Source organism: Parasteatoda tepidariorum, chromosome 12, assembly GCF_982258835.1.
Source record: "Parasteatoda tepidariorum strain Cologne lab strain chromosome 12, Ptep-v5.0, whole genome shotgun sequence".
Taxonomy (NCBI): Eukaryota; Metazoa; Arthropoda; class Arachnida; order Araneae; family Theridiidae; genus Parasteatoda; species Parasteatoda tepidariorum.
In genome coordinates this window covers 12,652,288-12,679,709 of record NC_141766.1, presented here as the reverse complement: position 1 = coordinate 12,679,709, position 27,422 = coordinate 12,652,288, and the positions used below count along the sequence as shown (strand labels likewise).

General features: G+C 29.3%; 1 protein-coding gene across 1 annotated transcript in view; it reads left to right on the top strand.

The window, feature by feature from the left end:
* Positions 1-267: 267 nt before the first annotated feature.
* Positions 268-27,422, top strand: part of LOC107437392 (homeobox protein DBX1) — a 49,357-nt gene continuing 22,202 nt past the window's right edge. Inside the window, exon 1 of the mRNA XM_043047013.3 lies at positions 268-795. Coding sequence (XP_042902947.2) covers positions 519-795 — 277 coding nt within the window. The 5' untranslated portion in view covers positions 268-518. The remainder of the gene's footprint in view (positions 796-27,422) is intronic.

Below are 27,422 nucleotides of genomic sequence, written 5' to 3'. Positions count from 1 at the left end.
ATCGCTATCTGGGAGACATTCAAAATATTTATATCATTCGGTTTTTTATTTCCCTCTAACATTTTTTATCCCATCTGCGAAGATTTATCAACCTTCGAAATGCGCGCGGATCACAATATTCTCACAAATAAATATCTCCGCCGAAAGAATGGCCTCCTTTTTTGCCTCTGATTTGCGAGTAGTTTATCTCGTATGATTTATTCATACATTCAACCCGCGCGCATTCTTCCTTCCTATCCCCATCACTTCTGCGCGCGCTCTCCGCATCCCAAAAGCATCCCAAAGAAGCTGAAGATGTAGAGCATCCCATTCGCCCCGCTTTCAACCAATCAGCGCTCCTGTTCTCACGCACTCATGTTCAGTAACTTAAGAAGCGAACTAAAACCACGAGTTATCGGTTTCTTTGTGCGCGTATTACGAAATCTATGCAAGCTTTTATTTATTCATTTCAAATTTGACGGCTTTAAATACTTCTTATTTGGGAGGATCGAGTTGTTGAGTTAGAAGTGTTTTGGTCGATGCCGGAGATGCATAGCACACCCTACGTCCGAGGTGGCGTGCCCTCGCCAGCGGTCAGTCCGACGACCACTTGCGGTAGAGGAAGTAAAGACTTTTACGTTGATAATTTGTTGAGGACTCGGACCCTGGCCCGACCGGTACCTTTGTCACCTGCTTTTTTAAATAATGGAGAAATAGAAACCACTAAAAGAACCGATTTGAAATTTGGTGTGAATGCTATTTTAGCGTTGGACTCAAGAGATAAAATGACACCTACGAGGGAATTAAATAATTCAAGTAAGTCTTTGATTCTTTTTTGTACTAGAAAGGAAATTAGTTTTAAATATTTTACAGAACTTTATTTGCAATTTTTGTGGTGATAAATGTTTAAATATGTGTATCGTAATTGTTGAGTATTTTATTTATTTTAAAGAGTTTTTAGAGAATCACAAACATTTGACATATACGAGGGAATTTAATAATTCAAGTAAGTCTTTAATTCTGATTTGTTACGAAAAGGAAATTAATTTAAAGTATTTTACAAAACTTTATTTACAATTGTTGGAGATAAACATTTAAAAGATGTGTATTGAAATTGTTGAGTATTATAGTTACTCTAAAGAGTTTTTAGAGAATCACAAACATTTGACATATTGGAGGGAATTTAATAATTCAAGTTAAGTCTTTAATTCTGTTTTGTACCAGTTAACAAATACATTTTAAACGTTAAATTAGTTAATAGAATTTTACAAAATTTCATTTACAATTTTTGGTGTTGGACATTTCAGAGACATGAATTGCAAACGCTGAGTATCCTATTTACTCTAAAGAGCTCTCAGAGAAGCATAAACAAATGACATATGCGAGGGAATTAAATAATTCAAGTAGACCTTTGATTCTTTTTAGTGCAATTTAAACAAATACATTTTAAATGTTTAAAACTTAGTTTAAAGTATTTCATTAAACTTCATCTAAAAGTTTTGGTGTTGAACACTTAAAACACGTGTATTGGAAACCCTGTGTATCATATTTACTCTAAAGAGCTCTTAGAGAATCATAAACAAATGAAATATGCGAGGGAGTTAAATAATTCAAGTAAATCTTTCATTCTATTTTGTGCAGTTAAACAAATGCATTCTGTTTTGTACCAGCCAGAAAATACAATTTAAATGTTTAAAAATTAGTTTAAAGTATTTTATCAAACTTCATTTAAAATTTTTGGTGGTGAATATTTAAGAGACGTGTATTGGAAGCGCTGAGTATTATATTTTCTTTTAAAAGTTTTTAGAGAATCACAAGCAAATGAAACCTACTAGGGAATTAAGTAATTCAAGTAAGTCTTTGATTCTTTTTGTACAGGATATCATATAAATTTTGAATGCTTGACAGTTAGTTAATATGTTACGATACTTTATTTACAATTGTTTTATGATGAACATTGAAGAGAATGATTTTAAAGAACATAAAAGAATTTAGTGTCAAATTAGCTCATCTCATATGAATAATGTTTTTCTGGCTACGTTTTAGTCCTTGGGACATAGTGGATAAATCAGTCTGGCCCTTAAGTAAAAAAATTTGGCTACCCCTGGTTAAATTAAATTGATGCTATTTTTTGAGTTGCTAGATGATATTAAAGGTTTGTGAGAATGTAATAATAAGACACTTTTCTCAAACATTTTTAGTAATATACGTCACAGTTTTTCTGCAGGCAGTGAGATGTTTCTGTGTCATATGTTACGCAGAAAATTCCGAAAACGTAACGTATCTACATAGAAACAATATTATGGAACAATTTGAAGTAAAATTGTCTTCATTTGAAAGAATGTGGCTCATTAATATAATTTTGTAAGCCATTCGCACTTTGGTTTTTGGATATTGGATATACACTTAACTTTTTATTTTGGATATAACTGGAAAAAAAAACTTGTTTAAGAAAATCGACACAGCTTGAAACACACATTTGCAAAATGTACTGAGACTAAGTGTGCGTCAATTAGACTAGACATAGGACAAAATTAGTCTGTTGAATGCTAAAAAGCAAACTAAACTTTTGCTAACATATACGTTATTCTCGAGAAGGCTCTTGCCGAATATATTCAAAAATTCGTTAATTCTTTAAGTATTTATAATTATTATTTACTAGTTAACTATTTTAAAATATAATAATCCTAATCATTTAATTTCAGGAATAAATACTGTGCTTATTTTTTTCAAAAAGCTATGCCCAGTTTCTTTAACGAGCTTGATCTATACCAATTTTTTTTCAAGCATTCCATAATTATGTCCATTTTCTTAAACTCACAATTTGAACGCTCAAGGTAAAAACTTCTAATCCCTCCGGTTAATTCTTCAAACATTTATTGATTATTAATTACTACTTAATTATTTTAAAATACTATAATCCTAATCGTTTAATTTTAGGAAAAATGCCATGGCTTTTTTTTTTAAACGCTATGCTTATTTTCTTTAACAAGCTTGAACTATACCCATTTCTCCTTTCAAACATTCCATGCTATGTCCATTTAACTTAAATTCTCAACTTGAATGCGCAAGTTATGACTCCCAATCCCTCGAAGGAGAAAAAAGAAAGAAGTATTGAGTTGTTCGAAAACTAATGTTTTTATTTATTGAAAATTAAAGATGGTTTTCTTACAACGAAAAAATATTTTATTGAATTACATATTATCCAATTTGGTCTAATACTATTTGCCATCTTTCTGGCAGTAGCAGGACTCCATGTTCATAAAATTTTTGCTCTTAGCTGGAAAAAAAATGAACCAAGTGATTTTTGACTTCCTCATTTGGGATAAAAGTTTTACCGTCTAAAAAGTTTTGCAGAAATTTTGTTACAGTTAAAAATGCACTATCCATATTTGAAAGGGCAATTACCAAAATCTACCGAATAGAATCAATCGAGCATATAGACAAGTAAGCCTTCTTTTATCAGCTTTCAGAATTTATAATGATCGACTTGAATGTGAAGTGGGCTGAGAAAAAAATATAAAGTGTTCGGTTGGAAAAAAACGAAATTACTTTCCGAATAACCCAACAATGTATATTTTTAAAAGTAAGTTTGATTTTGTGCCTGAATCATTTAAGTTAATTGATTAGCTTTCAAACGATACCGTATAAAAAATGATACTCAAATATAACGAAACTTTCTTCGTGTTTGACGAAACGGTTTCCTGGTCCTCCGAGCAGAAATTCCGTCAAAGGGATAAAATAACTATCGTCACTTCTTCGAGGAAATGAATTTCATTAAAATTTAAAAAAATATTTCGTAATTCTATTTTTTTTCGAAAAAAAAAACTCGTGAAAAAAAAACAGAAAACAAATTTATAATACATAATGGAGCAACAACAGAAAAAATTCTAAAGAATGCATAAATTTTTAAGTTTCCTTAATGTGTCCTGAACCCCTTAATGGGTTTATCTACCCTTTATATTGATATATATGATCATCATTCAAAACTTAAGATTTATGTACTTTTAGGTACAAAAGTATTTTTAGGTCCTAAAAGTATTTTTGCGCGTGCTATAGCAACATTTATTTGAAAATTAATTGCTGAAAATCAGTCTGAAAAAAATAGCTAATCTGAGTAATTTTAAAAAAAAAATTGAAAATTAATAAAGGATTTTTTCCCCACCTAAACAATGGCAAGCGTATTTAAGAAGCAAACTTTTGTAAAACTGAGCCATTTAAAAAAAAAAACATTCATATTAGTGGCCTCTATACTTCTTCATATTTATTCCTTTTAATTATTTTTTTTAATCTTTTTGTTTAAAATTAGTCTCACTCATAACTTTTGTGGTCTTTATTTTCAAATTTTTTTACATCAAACATAGTATATAACACCATTTTATTTAATATCTTGAGTACGTAAGAGCTTTTAAATTGGTCGCATCATAGTCGCTTACGCCTCTTGGTCCATTAAACTTAACATTCAGCCAACAATCAATTTTTAATTTTTGCCAGACTTAAATGAAAATCGAGTAGCATTTTTATCCATAATTTAATTTTTAATTTATGTGAGAGTGATGTATTATTTTATTTTAAATAAATCCATCGAGATAAATGTTTTTGGAAAGAGAAATTATTTTTAAAAATTTTATATATTGAGGTTTGAAACCAAGAAACAAACAAAACAGCAAAAAATATTTCTCTTGTTTGAACTGAAACTTTTTCAAATTAAAATAATTGGATTTAAAATAAAATGAAATAATTAAATATATCCATAAAAAATAGCTAAATATAAACATACAAAAGTAATAAACCATAAAAATAACAAATATAAAAATAGAATTATTAAATATAATTAAAAAATAATTAAGTATAAATAAAATAATATCCTTTCATAATTAATTATAACTTTAAATTAGTAAATATTTAGTTAAAAGTCGTTTTTCCCATTAAAATATGTATTTCCATGACATGAAAACAAAAAAACACGTTATAATGAAAAAATGAAACATTCTGAATGGCTATTAATATGACATCTGTGAATTGAGACGTGTGTATTGTTAGTGATGTAGGATATTTTATTATCGAATATTTTGTACTCAAACATTCGATCTTTTAACTAATAAATTGTCTTTGATACATTTGTTAATTCAAATAAGTACACTCAAGTATTTGCTCTGAAAAGAGAACGCAGAATGGAAAAGGATCATATTGTCTTCAAAATCTATTCATCAAGGCGAAGCCATCAAAACGCTTTTGTACTGATCGGCCATTAGACATCATTTGCACGGATTCTTCATTGAAAACTTTACTTTATTTCAAGGTCTTGTTTTAAATGTAAATTAAACAAATATGGTACATGATTTAAAAAGCATTATTACCTTCAAATTTTAAAGCAATGAAATATAAGCGAGCCATATAAAGAGTTTTAAAAGCTATTGGACACCTTATTAATTTATAACTTGATTGTTTAAGTATTTATGCGCAATAATTTATTTCAGTCAGACATTTCAAAGGTAACTAATAAATAATCTCAACTGTGTTGATACAATAAAAAAAAATTATAATTTATTACAGAAAATATTTATTTGATTTAGCAGACCGAAATCTTGTAATGTATGGCCTTGTTTTTATTTAAATAAAATCGTTTCTAAATATACAAGGTGTTCCGCAAAAACTACTCTAAATATGTATTTTTAAAATCATTATTAAAAATAAAAAAAAAGTCACGCATTGGGGGTGGGAATTAATATTTAAGCGAGGAAAAAAACAAGAACGTTATAAACCAAAACCTGATAAAACTGACAAAAACCTGCTAAATTACAGTTGAGGAAGGGTCATGTAATAAAAATCAAATCATGTTTAATTGAAGGTTGAAACTTGTAGGTGTTTCTGATAATTGTTTTTCAATTCCTCTCTGTTTCTTCCTTCAATGAAACTAGTTTTGTTGTTTATTACATCCACTTTCCTGCATTGAGATTTGTCAGATATTGATAGCGTTTTCGGTTAAATATTAATTTGCAATCCCCATATGCATAACTTTTGTTTTTTTGATGGGGGTTTTAAAAATACTTATTAAGAACAGTTTTTAAAGAACGCCTTGTATATATATTTGTAATATATGTCAAAATTGGAATGAAAAAAAATTGTGAAATGAAATGAATTAAAAATTTATATTAAAAATGAATTGCTATGTAAGCGATGAAAGAAGAAAAACGGTATCAAACATGACAAACAACATTAAGGATATTAAAAACTTCAAAACTTGTTTGATTACCTGAGAAAATTGAGAGGAGTTTTTTCTGGCTATCAAACCCCTTATGGTATTTTCAATCCTTTCTTCCTTAATAGTTGTTCGTTAGTCTTTGATAAAGTTTCCATTTTTAATAATTTCCGTTAATTTAAGTCTTCATTTTTAAAACATAATTTTGTTTTGAAAATTTGCATACTTAATTTTTTAAAAGGATTTTAAAAATGCGTATTAAGGGTAAGGATTGCGGAACACCTTGATAAAAATAAGACAGTATTTTAAGGTTTAATAAATAAAAAACTAAACATGCTTTTCAAGTAATAAAACCAAATAATACAAGATTTTAGTTTACTATATAAAATAAAAATAGCACTAAAATTGGCTCAAAACCTTACGATATATATTGTGAAAGATGTATATTGCTCACGTGATACACATGTTGCTAAATAACAAATAAATGAGCTAATCCAAGAATGCAAATACGGAATTTGTCCACATGAGTATATGTTTCACAACACTTTACTTCGAGTTTTAATTTAGATGTGCATTTCGAAATCATTGTTTAGGTTTGAATGACGCTTATTTGCTAAGAATGAGAAAAATATATTAAATAATATTCATTAATGAAAACTTTGTCTATTGAATACTGCCGTACAATTGAAAAATCAACGTAAGCTACAAGAAATTCAAAACTGTGATTTTTATATATTTGCAATCTTTGTATTTTATATATTTATTACAAAATTGTTTTTCAAAAATAAATTTGTTTTACCAGCTTTTTGAAATTCTATTTTAGTATTCATAGCAATAGCAAGAGAAGTAAAATTTTTGTCAAACCACTTTTCTCGGAATCAATGCATCAATCGTGAAGCACTTACAAATTTTCTGATTAAACTGCTAATTTAGGGTCCGTCTGAGATATTTAGCCTTATAACAAAATAATATTTACAAAATTATGCACATATTAACAAATTTGCAACAATATTTATTAAATGAATTGTTTCTAATAAATCTCTCATTAAATTAATCTATACTATTCAGATTCAGAGAGCTCTATAAGAGCTTTTTCCTAAAAAATTTTTCAAATAATTGTTTTTAATAAGTTATGATCTATAGATTTTTTTTCCAAAAAGAAAAAAAAAACACTTGGAGATACCGAACAAATATTTAAAAAAATTCTAAAGTTCTTAAAAAAGCTCTTAAGCTAATAAAAAATAGTAAAAAAATCTTTTATCGAATGTTAATTTTCGAAAAATGTTTGTTGAAATTAATACTTTTTAACATTATAGGTATTGAGATACTGCAGTATGACTTTTTTAAATTAAACAAAACTAGTCACTTTTTTCGAGTAAAATAAGCATGACAAAATATCAGATTAAGTAAGCAAACGTAATTATAAATTTTTGTTGTCATAATAGCATTTTTACAAAGAATCATAATTTAACTATGCAATAGTATATATATTTTCAAATAGAGGTTTTTCTTTTAATTGACTTCTATAGATTCTTAGTTTTATTATGTATTTTTTACAACTGTCGCACTTTTTTAGATTTTTTATCTACGATTATAAAGTACGCTTACACAATGCGTTTCATTATATAATATTTTTAAATATTTTTTTAACTTTCCTATATATAATTTTAGGCCTTAGTATTCATTTTCATTCAAATTGTATATGAAAGCTCGATTAGGTGTTAACTGAAAAAAAAAGTGTTCCTCACAGCTATTAGGGCTTTTCAACGTCAAATTTGGAAAGATATTACACCAAAATTTTTACTGTCTATTCATTATTAAAAAACACAATTCAATATTAAACTCAGGGTTTATAATCCCGTTAGTTTATCTTGAGCAAATTAATAATGCTAAAATGTGCATTTGGAAAAAATAATTTAATAGAAACTTGTTGAGTTATGTGTAACACCAAGCTTTAAAACGTTGTTTTTGGAAGAAAAAAAACGAGTTCTAAGAACACACAGAGAACAAAAACTTTTGCAGTGCATATTTGTTATTAAATGAAATCATAATGCAATATTTAACCCAGAGATTATAATCCCGTGGGTTTATCTGGAACAAATGTAATAAGATTAAAATGTATTTTGAAAATGTAATTTAATAGAAATTTGTTGAGTTATGTATTACGCCAAGTTTTAAAATGTTGTTCTTATAAAAAACACTTTCAATGAACACTCAGGGAAGAAAAGTTTTTACTGTGTTTTTGTTTTTAAATAAAACCATAACTCAATATCAAACTCAGAATTTATAATCCCGTGGGTTAATCTAGAGCGAACGGTTTATCTAATTTGTTGAGTTTGGTGTTACGCCAAACTTTAAAATATTGATTTAAGAAAAAACTGGTTCAGAGAACACTTTTAATATTTGAACTTTTGAACGTCAAATAAATAAAGAAATATCCTATTATTAAGTATTAAAAAAACAAAAACAATTACGCTTTCTTTCCCCTTCAATTTTGCATTAAAGTCCAAACCATAACAAGAATAGTTTTTGTTCTACTATTGTATAATATTTTATTGAGGAGGATTTTTCTAATGTTCTTGCTGACCATGCCGTAATCGCACAGAAAACTATTAAAGTGAATATTTTCCTCTAAATATCGATATATTTATCGATATTGAAAAATATCCATGCACCCTTTTAAGTCAACATTACCAACGATCATTTCATGGCGTATTAAATTCAAATTCTACTCTAGTCCGATAGCCATTTCCGAGATCTGATTCGATAGTCTGATTTGTTTTTATGCATATTTATTATCATAGCAAGAATACATTTCTATTTATTCGAATCGTTTGAATTTCGATTTTTAAATTATTTGTTAGAAAAATAGAACACTACTTTAAAAAGAAGTAAGTATCCACAGAAAAATACTCCGCTGATGCAGTATACTTTTATTGCACTCTAGTTAAAAACTAAAAAGCCAAAATGGTAAGTGTACGTGCTACATATTGAGCGATAAGAAGTAATAATTAGTCCAGTTTTTAGTTTTTTATTTCTTCAATTTTTTTTTTAAACCGTTACACCAAATATAAAAATTTCTATGGCTTTGAACCATTTGAAAATCGAGATAAAATCATTTTAAATTTAATGCTGAATTTATACAATTGTTTTAATATATTTGGATGCTGAGCTATGCATGCGTGAATGATATTTTCACATTCAAATAGTCGAGAGTCAATTGAAGATTGCAAGACACTGGAAATTCTTAATTTGTTAAAGGAATGGAAGAATTATAGTAGTGTCAACGTTATGTGGTGCTAATGGTGTATTGTGGTGCCAGCTCAGTCGGTCATGAGATTGACCGATTAGCTCTCCCATCTATAGTATGCACCCAACTACACGGAACTAAATAGCTTCATGCGGTGGGCCTAGTTGGCGTTGATAGAATTCTATCTGTTAAACAGCATTGGGCAAAATCAATGAATAACCGTTTTTTCTCACACTTAACATCTTTTTCGAGATTTTTGACTGTTTTGGTTGAATATGGTAAAATAGCAATGAAATAAATTGCTATTTAACCATTTTTACCGAGAAATTTCTAACAGGGCGAAATAAAGTGTGCGCTTTTAGTGAAAGTATGTTTTTAAGTCTAATTTCGTAAATTAATTTAACTTCTGCCCTAACTGATTAAGGTTTTCCCCTGAAATCAATAAGATTACATGTTATTCGCAAGAATTCGATCATAAGAATAATAAATTCAGGATGTTCCGTTTTTTATTTCTTGCTCGTGTTTTTCAATTGTGCGCTCTGTATTATTAATTTTAGTTTACTCTTGAACGTATCGTACTAGGGTAAACCAACCAGTGAAGGAACATTTCATATATATTGATTAAAAATAAGAATTTGAGGGTTTTTCTTTAGATTGATTGGTAACAATAGCTTACTACCAAACAATGGGAAGTCATCTTGCAATGTTTCAGATTACCTGGTCAAATAGACTTCTCTGGAAAATTTTTTGAATTTGTTATTGTCTCAGCAACACCCTGTTTCTTTGGAAAAATTATAAGGTGAGTGTTTGTATTTATATGTTCGAAGTGGAATTAATTGCATGTAATAGTTTTATTTTTCTCACTGTGAAAATAAGAATTCAAAATATAGTTATTGAAGTTACGTTTTATTTTTTTTAAAAACATCATAGCATAATAAAGTACTGAATAAGGGGGTGTTTAGTCACTGGATCACCAAACGATGAAAAACCAGTGAAAGAACAAGTGTTCCTTTACTGCTTTTTTTTCTAAGTTAAGGAAGAAAAACAAGATAAACTTTAATTTTCTTATATCTTTAGTGATGTTTCGCATCAAAAGTATGTTGAAAATAAGAAAAACAACTTCTAACCAGTGAGGGAACAGGCATGTTCCTTTACTGGGCGTAGATTTCCCAGTGAATGAACAGTATGTGTCAACATGTTGACACTTTAATTTTCAATTCATGATTACAAAAAAAAGTCAACATTTTCCAAGTATTTATATGTTATAATTTCAAGAATAGGCTTGTTTTTAAATACTTGCATGTCTTATAAATTCATAAAGAGCATTAAAAATAACCAAAATTAAGTGTTCCTTTACTGGGTGTTTATTCACTGGTAAGAGCTGTTCCTTCACTTGGTCTTCTTACTACTTGTTATTTGAACCTCCAAAGCTTTAAAACAATATTATGTAAGTTCTCTAAAATTTTTTTACATAATTTGCAATTAGAAACCAATATGTTGACACTGTCACTTAACTAAAATTTCGAATTTTGAAATTAATATGATTTTTTAAAAGGCAAGCGAAGCTTAAGTGTTCCTTCACTGGTTAGTTTTCCCTATATCGCGTTGAAAATTCTAAGTTCAGTTTAGTATACAGTAAAATTATTGATCTAACATTATGGTATATACAATGGGAAGAAATATGGTCAGAATATGGTAACATTTACAGTGTTTCTCGCTCTATGGGAACACCAAAATTCTTGGCAATTTTTACCAAAGCGCTCTGGTAATGATTTTGGTAAAATTAACAGTAAAACTTGTTTTTATAATATATGATAAAATTTGGTAAATGTGGTAAATTTATCATGATACTTTAGAGCAATGGCATAAAAACTATTATTTTGGTTTCATTTACTTTTCAGGTTTGTATTTTTACCCACATGTTTGGTAATAAGAATCATAATTTTAAGAATTAAGATGTGCAGTAAACAGTTAAATTGATAAATGAATGATTTAAATACACCTACACATTGATTTCATCAACCAGAATTATGTTTTTTTTTTTTTTTTTTTTTTTTTAAAAGCAAAAATGTCATTACTAGACAGTACGGTAATTTCACCAGAATTTTTTTTCTTCCAAGTATTGGCACAGTATCATACTGAAAATTAGCAGCTTAATATATTTAAAATTTCTTACAATTATAAGGAAAATTTTTCGTGTATCACAGTGAAAACTAGTGGGAGACCAAATTGAAATTTATAAGCAGGAAAAAAATATAAAATGGTAAATAATATAAGCGAATTTCATTTCATGATCTATCTATTATGACATCATTCTTGTTAAATTCCTATAATCACAAACATCCAAAGGAAAATCAACTGTAATAATCAGCGTTTAAAACTTATAACGTGCTTGTAAAATCAAAAAATTTAATTTATCTGCTATCAAATAAATTACACAAAGTCATATATCTCTTATAAGTATTTGTAGACATTTTTTTCTTTATAGATTAGTTATTATGTTCTCTATTGGCTTAATCACGTAAAAACTCACCTTCTTTAAAATCATTTTCTCTTTTTAGCCACAGTCAATATTAAAGAATTTTAACTCAAGAATTGGCTATTTTTACTTCATTCTTATCAAATTCCGATAATCACAAACACTCAGAGAAAAATAAACTGTAATAAAAAGATAAAAGAAACTTATAATTATAAGCGATTATGAAATTAATTAATTAAATTTATGTATTATTGAATAAATTAAACAAAGCCATATATCCCTTATAAGTATTTATAAGACATGACTTTTACATATACTTACATTAGTTATTATGTTCTCAATCGGCTTAATTACGTAAGGACTTACCTTTCTTAAAATTACTTCCCCTTTTTACCCTCAGTCGATATTTCTTAGTATGAGCATCGTATAAATACTCGTTGACGAATCTTGAAGCGTATAATGTGCCGTAATTATCTGAAATGTAATGGACCGTAATCTAATGGCCCAGAATAGCTAAATATCTTGTTGAATTTTTACGATGCTGAGTTGGTATTAAATTTAACACTTTCCTAAAAGGTTTTCTTATGCTTGGCAAAACTTTTTCAAGCATAAGCAAAATACAGAATTTCACATCAAAGTATTTATCAGATTAAGGATCATTTTTAAAATGTAACATTTTATTCCACGCAACAATCAGAGCTTTACAAAAATACAACCACAAAAGTATCTAGTAGTTTTTTTTAGATAAGTTTAAATTTCATTTTTTTTTATATATAGGTATTTAATTTGTTTATGTTATTTTGCATTATTTGAAAATAAGTTTTGTAAAATATTGAGAGAAATTGAACTCAAAATAACGCATGAGATAACAATAAAGTAAAATATAGTTTCAAATATCATTTTTTAAAAATTCATTACAAATACTTCTAGAACGATGTGATAAACAGATACCGATTTAAACTTCAGTAAGACGAAAATGTTTTTATGTATTATGTAAAATACATTTAAGGAATATTTTTGATTCATAATCTTTAGTTCACAGTTGGAAAAAATTTTTGCTTTAATTTTATACAGAATATTTTTTTTTAACAAAAGGATTGATGTTTCCAGTATCTTACTATGTATCTGAGTATGAGGTTTAATTAGTACCCTCATTTGCATACCAATACATTTTGCAATGTATCTAAATATTTTGTTTTAAATGGATTACGTAGATATAAAAAAATATTGTCTTTTTCTCTTAGGCTTTGAACCTTTGAAGGTGTTTAAAAAAACTTTTAGGAAAAAATTTGAGATAAATCACTCAGCTTTTGTCAGACAAGTAAATACAACTTATTTAGAGGAATAATGTTTTAGAACTCTACTTTAAGAACATATAATAAAAAAAAAAGTTTTATTTTAACTAATTGAAAAACCTTCTTCATTTTAGAGCAACTCAAAAAAGTAATTTGTTAAGTAAATTTTATAAGAAATTATATTTGCTTATAAAACAAAATTTGCTCACAGCCAGTTCTAAGTTAAACTTTATTCTTTTAATATGAGTTAAAAGTTTGTAAACCAACTCGTAAAAGCAACAGTAATCGTTTGCTGAAAAAAAAAATTTTTTTTCTTCCTCTTTTTAAAACATAAGTAGTTTTGTTAATTTAGAATAAAATATAACGTATAATGACAACTTTTGCGGTATTTTATTAAAGTAGAATATTTTTTATTGAAGCTACAAAAACGAAAAATATTCCTAAACTGTTAGAATTTTTATTCTGAAATTATGGTAAAATAATCGGGCGCAGTTTGCTCATCCGATTAACTGTATAGTGTGTGGTAAAGAAAATGTTGTATTTTTTCGGTTTTGAAACCGTTTACATAAAGCATGGTTATAAAACCATGACTATACGTTTTTTTAGCCATTTCCAACTAGCATGGTTTCAAAATCATGGAAATGAAATTAAACTGGGCATTGGAGCTAGGATTTCCGTTAGGTAATTGGTATTGCTGAGTTCAGGACACTGGAAACTCTTCATGTGTTGAAGGGAATGAAGGATATATCGTAGCGTCATCGCTGGGATTCCAACCCCAGTTCTATCAGTCAGGAGGAGACTGCCTGATTATCTTTCTCAGCTGTAATATGTACGCAATTGCAAGGAACGAAGTGGGCTTAGTTGGTGCTATAAAATCCTGATTGTTTAATCGTATTAGGTGAAATCAGTTAATAAACGGTTTTTTACACAGTTAACAGTTTGATTATCATCTTATTTATGGCTATTTGACTGGTTTGTTTGAATCTGGTAAAATGACAATTAAATAAATTGTTTTTTAACCATTTCTTCCGAGAAGTTTCAAATATTGTAAGTTAAAATTTCCATCATGACCTAACATTGCTCTTCACTTTCAACTAGAGGAAATAATCTCGTATTAGGGTAAAATTCGCTACTTTAAACAAATATAATTCGAAATAGACAAAAAAAAAAAAAAAAAAAAAAAAAAAACACATTTTACTTATTTCCTTGCCTTAAAATTTATTCGTATGCATAATTTTGGATCAATTCGTGAATGATTTTAAGGGTGATTGCAAATATGATAACTAATTAGTGTAGACGGTAATTTAAGTTACGAAATCATACTCAAAAACGTACTTTCTCGGAATAAAAATTTCTTTATTTCAACCGACTTATATTTTTAACCATAAATGAGTGCAGTCGAAATTTTGTGTCCCCTTAAAATTAATTGCCCTTTTTGCTAACTTCCCTATATATCAGAAAGTTTTCAAGGAAATTGAAAAACTTTTTTTTACACAAATGTAAAACTGTTTTACTTAAATATAAACTGCTGTTTGTAGAAAATGCAACACCATGAAAGAATCATCAGAATCAAATGAAATTTAATGCAGAAGCGACTTGTACTGATACAAATAAATGATGAAATTTTCAAAACAAAAGAAACAAATTAAGCGTCCGAAATCAGTATTTGGTGCAGCCACCACGCGCTGCAATAAGTGCTGCTATACGACGTGGCATTGAGTCAAACAGATGTTGAATATCTGCTTGAGGAAGAGAATTCCATATCGCTTGTATGCGCAACCAAAGTTCGTCTTTGGAAACTGCAGGACGCGGATCACGAGTGAGACGCCGACCAACCATATCCCACACGTGCTCAATAGGCGACATATCCGGCGAATAAGCAGGCCAAGGAAGAAGTTGCATGCGTTGTGCTGAACAGAAGTCTCTAACAGTCCGCGCAACATGTGGGCGTGCATTATCCTGCTGAAAGATAGCTCCAGGGATGCCTTGAAGGAAAGGAACGACTTCGGGCTGTAGCACTTCACGGACGTATCTGTTGCTATTGAGATTACCCTCAATTCGTATCAAATTGGATCGTCCATGATACGAAATCGCACCCCAGACCATAACTCCGGGTGTTCGACCACTATGTCGTTCAATAATACACTCAGGAAGGCAGCGTTGACCGGCATAACGTCTAACACGAACACGGCCATCATGAGTCCACAAATTGAAGCGTGATTCATCTGAAAAGACAACTTGGTGCCAATCAGCTCGCCAGTCTCTGTGCTCAAGAGCCCACTGCCGACGCAGCCGTTGATGATCCGCCGTGAGGGGAATCCTGTATAATGGCACCCTTGCACGCAATCCACGGCGCAGCAGACGACGACGAATTGACGAAGCCGACAATTGTACACCTGTAGCAGTAGACCAATGTGCTGCCAGCTGCCTGGAGGAAGCTGTGCGATCATTCACCGCCATGCGGAGCAGGTGTCGATCATCGCGCTCTGACGTCACCTTCTGTCGTCCAGTGCCTGTTTTTCGAGTTGTTCGGTGCTCGTCGGTCCACTGCTTCCAAACTCGCATCACTGTGGAACTGTTCCGCTGCATACGAGCTGCTATTGCGTGATAGGAAAATCCTCCTTCTCGAAGGCCGATTATCCTCCCTCGTTCAAACTCCGTAAGTTGCTTGAATTTCTTATTCTTCCGTCGTGGAGGCATACTCAGGTCTCACTAAACGTTTGCCACTAACAAATAATCATAGACTATTTTCAACGTCCCGCTACAGCACTTTATTTATACGCTTTCAGCATCAATTCAGAGGGTGCTGCGCGCGCCACGCACGCGCGATGGCTCTGAAACTTTATTAATTTGCATAATATCCTATAATTGACATTTGCTGCGAATTTCATTTGATTCTGATGATTCCTTCATGGTGTTGCATTTTCTACAAACAGCAGTTTAATTCCGAAAAAAATATTTTTTATAATTATTTATTATTTTTTTACTTTATTTGATGAAGGTTAAAAATTTTCAGAATTTTAAAGTATTAAAATTTTTACATCATTTTAAACTATAAAATTTTAAATGATAAAATAGAAAGTTTGAACGAAATCAGCAGAACAGTTCTTGAGAAATAAAAAGTTAAAAATTCGGTTTTGTAAAAAAATTTCCCTTTTCAGAAACTATTAAACCAATTTTGTTCAATTTATTAACCTTTAGTTATTAATAATAAATTTCATTATTTTCATTATACTCGATAGTTAAAATAAAAACAATTTAATTTTACTCGCATTTTTATGATTCTTCACTAGAATTAAAAGTTATTGATTTTGTAAAGGGCGTGAGTCTCGATTTATGAAAAAAAAATGTAAATAACTTGAACGACAGAATAGAACATGATTAAGGGTGAAATTATTTTTCTAGAGTGATCTACTTATTCTAGAGTGGTAAGAAAATGAAAGATTCACCTCATTAATTTAATCTGTAAAATAAATCAATTCCTATAGTTTTATAAATTAATGTATATGCACTGTAAAAAAATTCCGTAAAATTTATGGTTTGAAACCGGCAGTTGGTTTGGCTGTGCAAGATCATGAAATTTACAAAACCTCAATAGTTTTTTACTGTTCAAGAACAAGTTTTTTCTGCAAAAGTTGCAAAGTAAAGCCGTAGTCACAACGATTTTTCACCAGTCAATATTAACTTTTCTTAGTAAAAGTTATAAAATAAGTCCAAAGTCTCAACGTCTGAAATATGAAATCAAGTTTTTATGAGAAAGTTACGCATGAATCTCTACTCCCATCCGGATATGGATATTTTATGTAAACTTTGTGATTGGTGCGAGCCGGGAGCAGTATTCGTACGATCAGTCATCACTGGGATTCGAATCTGGGTTACCTAATTTTGAGGTGAGAATCCCCTGAGTCACCACAGCAGCTCTTGTGGTTTATTATGAAAAAAAATCTTAAATGGTCCTTCTTAAAAGTTTTACTTATTGAAATCATAATAAAGTGTAAAATATTTAAAACTTGAGTAACCAACCATATGAAAAATTTTGGCAACTTAATTTACCAAAAAATTATATCTGAAGAAACATAACAATCAATAAAGTCTAATCACAGTTTAATTTATGCTATGCTTAAAACCATAAAATAATTTTAATTGAAGTAAGAGCATTTATAGAAAATACAATTAAAATGATTTGAAGAAAGATAAAGCTTTCGAACTGTGAGCAAAACTAGAATTATAACTAATGATTCTATTCTGTTTATGATTAGGATGAAAAAAACGGAGACAAACCGTTTTGTCAACTATGCAGTTTTAAACCGTCAAATATGCTCTGTAAATAGCAAATACTTATAGATCGAAACAATTTAGAAGTAGGGCTCATATTTTTTTCAAATAACCGATTTAATTATTTTAGAATATATTCACAAAATTGACAACTTATTTTTGATAACAATTTAAGTATAAAAAATATGTCATGTATTAAATCTTTATTATATTAAACTATAGATTTCATTTTCTTCAAGTTGAATCAAGATACACAGTAAATTAATCGAAACAAATAAAATTTATTGACTTTATCTGCGAATAATAATTAGTTTATGAAGCTTATGAAAGCAGTTTTTTACGAAAATCTCTTGAACTTCATTTTAAAATAAATAAATTTTTAAGAACAATTCAAAATCACCTCAAAAAGTGGCAAGTTTACTTTAATGATAATGACAAAAGTATTAGAATTTTACACTTTTCTTTTGTCGAACTACTGCTTAATACGGTAATTACAGCCTCATTTTTACGTTAAAAATAAGACAAATATCAATTAGCACATGCATCATTATAATTAAATAAGAATTACTTAAAAACGCTCTATTGTCGATGAAACATCAACAATTTCAGACTTTTGTTTTTAACTCTGTAATGGTTAATGTTAGCCTAATTATGCTCTACAGCTTGCGAAATAGTATTTAACCTTTTCGTTTGAAAACAATGCATCTAATTTAAATTTTAAAAATATTTTTGTATTTAAGCAAATACTTCAATGTTTCAATAAATAAAAGCATAAATTTTTCATGGATTAAAGGTGAAACTATTTCAAACGCCCATCAGTTTAGAAATGTCTTTTCTTTTTAAAGTATTTAAAAAATTGAGTTTTCATCATTATGATGCATGACGTTTTAAACGTTATAAAGGAATTTAAATCAAACTATTCGAAATTGCTAATTATCTTTTGCTGAAGAAATTTTCGCATTGTTGCAATAGCTATAATATTTCAATAAATCAAACTCAATACCACGTGACTTTTTTTATACATTAAGTAATTTTTTAAAAGTTTTATATCTAAAGTAGTCGCCACAAATGATTGGAATATAGGGGGAAAACGAAGATTGATATCGGTTTGTTGTTTTGATTGTCTGTTTCAGAAATTTTAATTACTTCATGTTTTGACCCAAATTTTATGAACTATTCCGTACACTACCGAAAATATTTGTATTTAATTGTTATGTGGGAAAACATAAGCAATCTGAAATTTTTGAAAAACAATTTGCACAATTCATAAAAATAAAGAAAATTACGTAATATATTTTTATGCTAAAATTGATAAATATCGCTTATAATTCAGATTTTAATGAATTAAGGAAAGAAGTAAAAGCGTGTATGAAGTAAAGCATTGATAATTTACCTTTTTGATATATTTGTGTTCATTAAAATAAATGGGGACAGGGGCCGTTTTAAGCTTTTTTTTAAAAAGAAATTCTCTTTGAAGCAACTATAAAGAAACTTTGTATAGTTTCTTTTAAATAGCTTTATAGTTTCCTTTAAATAGCATTATAGTTTCTTTTAAATAGCTATTTTAATTTATAGAAAGCTATGAAAGTTGCTCTCTCCGTTGAAATAACTCATAGCTTATTTTTCTCTGTATTCATAACGAGATCATAAAAATCTTTAAAATATTTCCACATAATGAATTTTTATCACCCATTAGGTGGAAATTAATTTGTTTACTTATTTATTTTTCAAATTTTTTTCGTCGAAATTTATATTTTTTTACGAATTCAATTTCTCATTCTGAAGTTTAAAAAAAAAAAAAATGAATAATCTGTAACAAAATAAACAGAATCAAATCTTTTTATTTCTGATCTCAAACCTTTTTTTTGTATTAAAATTATTATTGATGAATAACACTTCAAACTCCGTAACCAACGCAGATATCTAGATATTGATCAAAGAGAGGCGTTTGGAGTACCTTTTATTGGGGGTTAGGCAACCCTGTAATTTCTTTAAAAGATTTGTTTCTTTCTTGATTTAAAGGACGTCTAATTCCTTAAAATAATAAATGATAATGGTTAATGATCATCATTGATAATAACAAAAGCTCAATGGAGCCAGGTATATTACATGTAGGTATTGTCACAGTATTTGTAATACTCACACTGTTAGAAATTTCTCTGAAAAAATGGTTAAATGACAATGTATGGTATTAAGAACTATAATTTTGAAAACCAGATTTTCAAGTAAACCGTTACCATATGAACAGAAAAATTAATGAATGAATGGTTTAAATGCCATATATTTTGGTATTATAAACCAGAATTATGTTTTTTTTAAATTTATTTTTTGTTTTTTTTTTACTAGAAATGACATTACCATACAGTATGGTAATTTAAAAAAAAAAATTTCGTGTAAATAAAGAAGAATTAAGAAAGCATGTGCATTAATTTATTTTAAATTTTAAAAAAAAAATATTTAAATTAGTTAATGAAAAGAACTAAGGGAAACTAAAGACGTGTATAATCGATGACGTCAGACTTCTTCGTGAAGATAGCAACGAATAACGAGCTAACGAACTCGACATCCTCCAATACATTCCAATTTACTTATAAGAAGAGTACTTATAAAAAAATAAAATACTAATATTTTTAAAACATTGTGATAACGATATTTTTTTAAACTATTCTCCTAATGTTTTATGAATAACATGTCTGACCGATAAATATTTTATACACGATAATTATCGACAACGATAATATCATAATCAATATCAACAACTATAAATGTTAAATACGATAATGTCACTATCATAATCGACAATGATAAATATCGAATGCTATAATATCACTAGAACTATTTACACCGAAGAGCCATTACATTATGACCACCCTGCTAATAACATGTAGGACCACCTTTAGCCCTCAAAACTGCTAGCACCCGCCGTGGCATTGATAACACAAGATGCTGATAGATAGTCTGAAGTATCTGGTACCAAGCGCTCACCAACTGGTCCTGCAATTTCCTCACATTGCGAGGGGGTAGCATGGCAGCCCGAATTTGGTTTTCCAAGTAGGACCACAAATGCTCTATTGGATTAAGGTCAGGTGAATTTGGGGGCCAAGACATGACTTGAAAGTCACTGGAATGTTCCTCGACGATTCGACCCTTATGACATGGTGCATTATCCTGTTGGTAAACACCATCCCCCGCAGGAAAAACTGTTGCCATGAATGGGTGAACCTGGTCTGCAACAATGTTCAAGTAGCCTACAGACGTCAGGGATTGTTCTAAGAGGATTATGTGCCCCATGAAAACATTGTTCCTGGGCGAGAAACCACGAAAACCTGGGCGAGCCCATTGTTATAGATGGAGGGTGATCATAATGTAATGGCTCTTCGGTGTATAATGATAACAATGAAATACGACATTATAGTGAGTTGTGATAAATTTTATTTGGGTAACGAAAATTTTAGTCAATTCAAAAGTAATATAAATTAGTTAAATTGGAAGAATATCGTGATATATAAAGTATCTATATTTTAATGATAATATATTGCTGTATTTTCTTAATTTGAATAATTTACATTAGTTTTTAACTAGCCAATGTTTTCATTAACTAAATGAAATTCATCAACGCTGAGGTTAATATTGTAATTATAAAAATAAATAAAAAAGTAAATAAATAAGAAACATCCATTACAATATTACAATTACAATTTTCATATTAGCCAATATTTTCGTTACCCGAGTGTTGATAAGTAGAATTTGATTAACGAAAATATCGAGAAGCCGAACACATGCACCGGGAAATACGAAGCGGGGGTGCCATCCCCTCTGCAGAGGATCAAAATTGCGATGGCATGTCTTCGGATCATCCTCAAGGATGTTTCCTAGACCGTCGCCAATAGCCCATTGTGTAGCTCTAGTGCGACGTAAATGAACAACAACAACAGCAACAACATCGGGAAATAACCGAAATATCACGATATTAAAATTCCAATATAACTCAGCACTACTTATAATTATTCAAATACTTTACGTTTGCCGTAAAAATTTCGAAAAATTGTTTTAATTTCGTATGCTTATTAAAATAACTCGAATTATATTAATTAAATTCTGTATCCATTCGGTTATATCACGCCCGCATTCTAAAACTGATAACGATGCAAGATTTTATATAAAAGCATAATTAAGAACGGATTCATGTACAATGTAAGATTCCTTGTCATTCACAATATAAGTTTTAATTTTTATTTTTGAGAAAATGAAATTGAAGGTGTATACTGTCAAATAATGTAAATAAATAAATAAAGGAAGAGCAAATAAAAAAAATCTTACGGTGTAAATCTATTTTACGAAATTTAACGCGGAGTAACCCCATAATAAAAATTTAACAATCCTTTTCAATCTTTCAGGTTTTTTTTAAAAATAATCTGAGCAGAAGTCATTAATTACTTATGGGTTCAACAATTTGAACCCGGGTTCAATGCGCGTAGGTGTAAATAATAACTGATTAATGGTTCTCCATACTATTTCTAAAAGGTATAAAAAGAACAAAAATTTACATCAAATTCTAATTGCTATTGTCATTTATTTTTGTTTTTAGTTCTTTCAAACTGGTTTCATGGTGCTTTTAATTAATAACAAAACTGTTGTGGGAAATGTATCTTTACCTTCGTAAAAGAATTTCTGTATCGTGAAGAGGGCGGGGGGGGGAACTGGTCGTCATCTTTCAGTAAAAATGAATGATCTATGGAGGTAGAAAGGAACAATAATTGATTACTAGATGATGTATAATTTACGACAGTAATTATAGATACTGCCAATTATTAAACTATAGTATTAGAGGATCATTACAACTTAATGCACTTTACCACTTACAACTTAATGCTATACTAAATTGCTTTATTTTTTTAGATAGTTTTTTTTCTTTTTTTTTAGAGAAAAAGCAATTGTTCACAAATTTATGACTTAATGTAGGATATTAAGTGAGTTTTGCTCATCTGATTTTGTTGAAATTATTTACAGATTTTCAAAATAAAACTTAAGATTGCTGATGTGACTAAAATGTCGAAAGAAATTTTAATATAAAATTTTCTTGTTTAATTTAGTAAGTTGATTTCCAATTAATGCAATGTTTGTTAATTATTTTATTTCGATTAATCATTATTTGTTAACTATTTTATTATATTTTCCTGAATTTACTTTTTTTTATTTATTACATTATATGAAGATACTGATTTTGGATTCTTCACTACAAATCATGAATAACCTAATACAAGATTTTTTTTTTTATCATAAAGAACATTCTTTCTTCCTTAAAAGCAGTATAATTGTTTTGAAAATAGGAAATTAAGAGGAATAAGAAAGGGAAAGAAATGAAATGAAAAGTTTTAATCTTGTAATTAATTTTTGATAAAGCTATTTTAGTTTTAACTAATTTTAATTTATTTTTTAACTTTTTCAGTAAATCCTTTTAAGAAATTTCGATATTTTTATTTGTTTATCATATTGTTCGCTATTTTATTTATAAATATTTACATGATTTCTTTATTTAATCTGACATCCTAGATAGGTTGAAGACGGAGAAAAAATGTGAGAAAAAAATGTATTCTAGATTGGCATATAACCACTTGAGCATTAACACTATTTTATGTCTACCAAGACCTTATGTACCCTGAGAAAAAAATAGAATACTCAAAACTACCAGAATATGGCAAAATTTACAGTGCTTCTGGTTCTATGAGTGCACCAAAAGCACAATATTTTTTACCGAAATGCTTTGGTAATGATTTTGGAAAAATTAACTATAAAATATTGTTTTATAATATGTGATAAAATTTGTTAAATGTGACAATTTTTTACTGATACCTTACAGCCTAACATAAAAGCCATTTATTCGGTTAAATTTACTTTTCAGTTATGTATTTTTTACGAAATGTGTGGTAATAAGAACTATAGCTTTGAAAGCCAGAATTTCCGGTAAACCATTTTCATAAAAACGGAAAAATTTCCAAATGACTGGTTTAAATGACACATATTTTAGTTTTATTAACCAGTTTTCTTTACCGGAAGTATCATTATCATAATGGTTATTTTACCAAAATTGTTTTTCTCCCTGTATGGGGGAAAAGGTGTTAAGACCAGTTAGCTAAGATTCGAAGGCTTGTTGGAGTAAAATTGTTCGACCCAGAAACTGTTAGATTTAATCAAGATATTCATTACTAATTTGTGTACTATAGATCATACATGAAAGAGTTACAAATGCCCTACTTTTTAAGAAAAATTATTATTATTTTTTTTGTGGAAAAAACCACGTCACTTGATCTTACCCCAGGTCTTGGACCGGGATCAAATCGCTTGATCTTAGGACCGGGTACATATACAGACTGTATGAGAAATTTAGAAATACTGGAATTTCAGAGAAAAGGTAGCAGACATTTTTATTTAATATGACAATTTAAGAATATTATTCACGAAATTCACATGTAAAATAATTATCTCCGTTCTCAGTTCCACTTTAGCTTTCGTGGATCCAGCAAAAAATATATTCTACGTTGAATCCTCCTTTCTCTATCTCTCCATCACCCTTCCTCTTTAAAAAAAAATAGAAAATACATCTATACATCAATCATTACCATATAAACAATAGTGGTTCTTCATACATTTCTCTTTTTTTCTTTTAGTTTTTTTGTCTTGAAGATTTCCATTTTTGTTCCTTTGTGCGTCGTTGCAAAACAACTTTTTTAAATGTTCTCTTTTATTTATAAATGAATATATGGTGATGGTCCTTTCATACCCCAACTTGCCTTACCCGGTCTCACCCCGAGAGCAGGGGTTATGAAACGAAACACCATACTAAATCCTTAGTGGGATGGTAGATCCTTGGCGGAATCCTTAGTGGCTTCGATGGTACCACCGTACAAATCCTTATCCTATCCTAGGGTAGGATTCCTTAGTAAACGTATAATTAGCTGAGGTAAAAAGATTGTTATTAACTGTAACGATCAATAAATAAGGATAAGGAAGAAGGGAACATTAACGAGCTGACACCGTGAAACTAACTTATTTACATATCAGCCAAGAATTCAACAACATCAATAACGCCAATATGGTAGCTTCTTCTTCTTACCTTAATGCAATTCAGAGTCTGTTCCCTAAAAAGCAGAACTAATTTCACCAGATTCTAAGTTACCGGTTTCATCCTACTATCCGATCTTACCATTTTCTTCCCTACTTGTTTTGACCCAAAGCGTCATGATACTGTTTGGCTTTAAGGAGAACTCCTCCAGACTTAAAGTCTAGGACTGTCTGCTGCTACGGTAACAAGAGAGAGTATTTCTAACGGGAGTGTATTGGAGTAATGAAGGAGTCGATTGGCCGCAAAGCAAGGTATTGGCCCAAGGTCAAGATAAAACTATTCACCCTACACCTCCATCCGAAGTTACTAACTTTCGTAACCATAGAGAAATCCATCACGTGAGACTGATGTCGGGAGGAGTTCTCTTAAGAGCCGCACAATACATTTGCACACCCTACACCTCTATCCGAAGTTACTAACTTTCGTAACCATAGAGAAATCCATCACGTGAGACTGATGTCGGGAGGAGTTATCTTAAGAGCCGCACAATACATTTGCACACCCTACACCTCTATCCGAAGTTACTAACTTGCGTAACCATAGAGAAATCCATCACGTGAGACTGAAGTCGGGAGGAGTTCTCTTAAGAGTCGCACAATACATTTGCACGTAAATGTAAAAGGAGGGGGGAAAAGCTAAAACTTTTGGGATTTCAAATTGTTAGACAAATTTACTTAATTCGAGGAACATAATTATTGTTACATTGATACGTATTACTGTGCAGTATTACGTATCAGTGATACGTACTGTGCACTTCAGTGTTATTCATTTATTTTTCTTTTAGAGCTTGTCACTGAAATGATTTGCACTAAATAGCAACAAGTCGGAAAACAAGCAACTATATAAGTTATACAATAATTCCTGCATTTTTCATTAAAACTGAAATCGGGAGATCAAATTTAAAGTGATTATAATCGATATTATATCACAAAAGTGTATTGACATTTAAATGTAAAATCGCTTAAACTTAAACACTTTTATGAAATCATTTAATGAGCCAAAAGACACCTTATTGTTGTAGGAATACCGTATACGTAATATTATTGATATCACCTTATTAATTTGACCCCTACGTGAAATTAAAAAAAAAATAAATAAAACTAGTTGAGAAGTAATTAAAATAAGAGAATATTTCAAAGTTAAAATTTAAAAAATTCTCTTATAACATAGTTACCTAGGAGTAGAGTTCATAGTAAAGCCATCTAATCTTTTTAGTGAAATTGTGATTTATTTACTAGTGGTATTAATTTTCAAAAGTAAAGCATTTAAGTAATGATCTGCATTAAATAGCAACATGTCGGAAAACAAGCAAACATCTAAGTTATGCAATAAGTTATTTTCGTTACACCAAGTTATTTTTCATAAAAACTTAAATCAGGCGATCAAATTTTCCTATGTGATTATAATCGATATTATATCACAAAATATTTATATGAAAATTCGTTTAAAATTAAACACGGCTGAAAATCTTTTAATGAGCCAAAAGACATCCTAATTGCAATAGGAATACAGTATACATAATTGTTTAGATACAGGGCTGCCAATTTCCAACGCTTTTTGTAAAAATTTATTCTAGTGGTACCTATGTTTATGCTTTATTGCATTATTTTTTATTCATTTGAACTTATTTTTCACACCACTGCATATACATGATTTAAAAGTTTATATGCAACCTAACTTCGTTCTAGCTCTTTTGTGGTGAGGCTTTTAATATGTTGCAAAATTAGCAAACATTGTGAAAGCTTTGGTTTTAAAGGTCTACCACTCTGTGAAATATTTTTCAAAAAGCCTAATAGTTGGTAGGCTTGTAGATATCACCTAATAAATTCGGCCTCTATTGTACATAAAGTAAAAAAACAAAAAATAGCTATCTTGGAGTTAATGGTATGAACCATCAAATTTTTTTTTTTATTATTGAAATTGTGATTTATTTATCAGTTATATTACTTTTCAAAAATAAAGCATTGAAGTAGTGCGCATGTATGTTACAACCGGTGAATGTTTGGAAAATATTTTTCATAGCAAGGCATATTTTGCTGTACTTGGAAAAAATTATGAAACAAAGCTTCCCACGTCGAGTATAATTTCAAATTATTCTATACTTATTCTAATTATTTTTTATTTATTTTTTTAAAAATTAAATATTTTTCAAATCTTTAACTTCTTCTCAAAGTTCTTTCGATACTTTCAATTAATAGTTCATAAAAATTCCATAATCGTATCAAGCGTGAAAACATTTTCCTACATTTTAAATTTCCTGATCAACTATATTCACTTATTCAGTGGATCTGCTTCCTTCGCTGGGGAAGTCTGGATTTGGCAGGCATCAAAGAGGGGTGGGGGAATGGGGTAGATTCATTCGTCGTGGGGTTGGTATATATGCACCCCAATTAATTTCCCCCTGTCCAGAGCAGATATTTAAGTGACCTATATCGGCTAGAAGAATCTGAAAAGCACAAAAGCAATGTGTTTGTTCGGTAATGTAATTTTAACAGAATTTTTGAATAACTTTTAAAAGTCAATATGTATCTTGAATAGAATAGTCAAACATTCAGTGTCTTTAATAACTATCGATCTAATAATCGGATTTTTGTGGGTTTGGATACAATCTTAACAGTTTGAGTGGATAATCATATATGCTAACTAATTTGTGCAGACAGTTTTATTTTTAAATATAAAAAATAGAAAAGTGGAACATACAGAAAATAGAAATTTATTTTAATAGGAAAGTATAAATTTTTTTACATAATTTTACACTATGTAAGTTTAAATAGTAAAATTTCAAATTTGAGCTGAACTAGTTGAATAGTTCCTTAGAA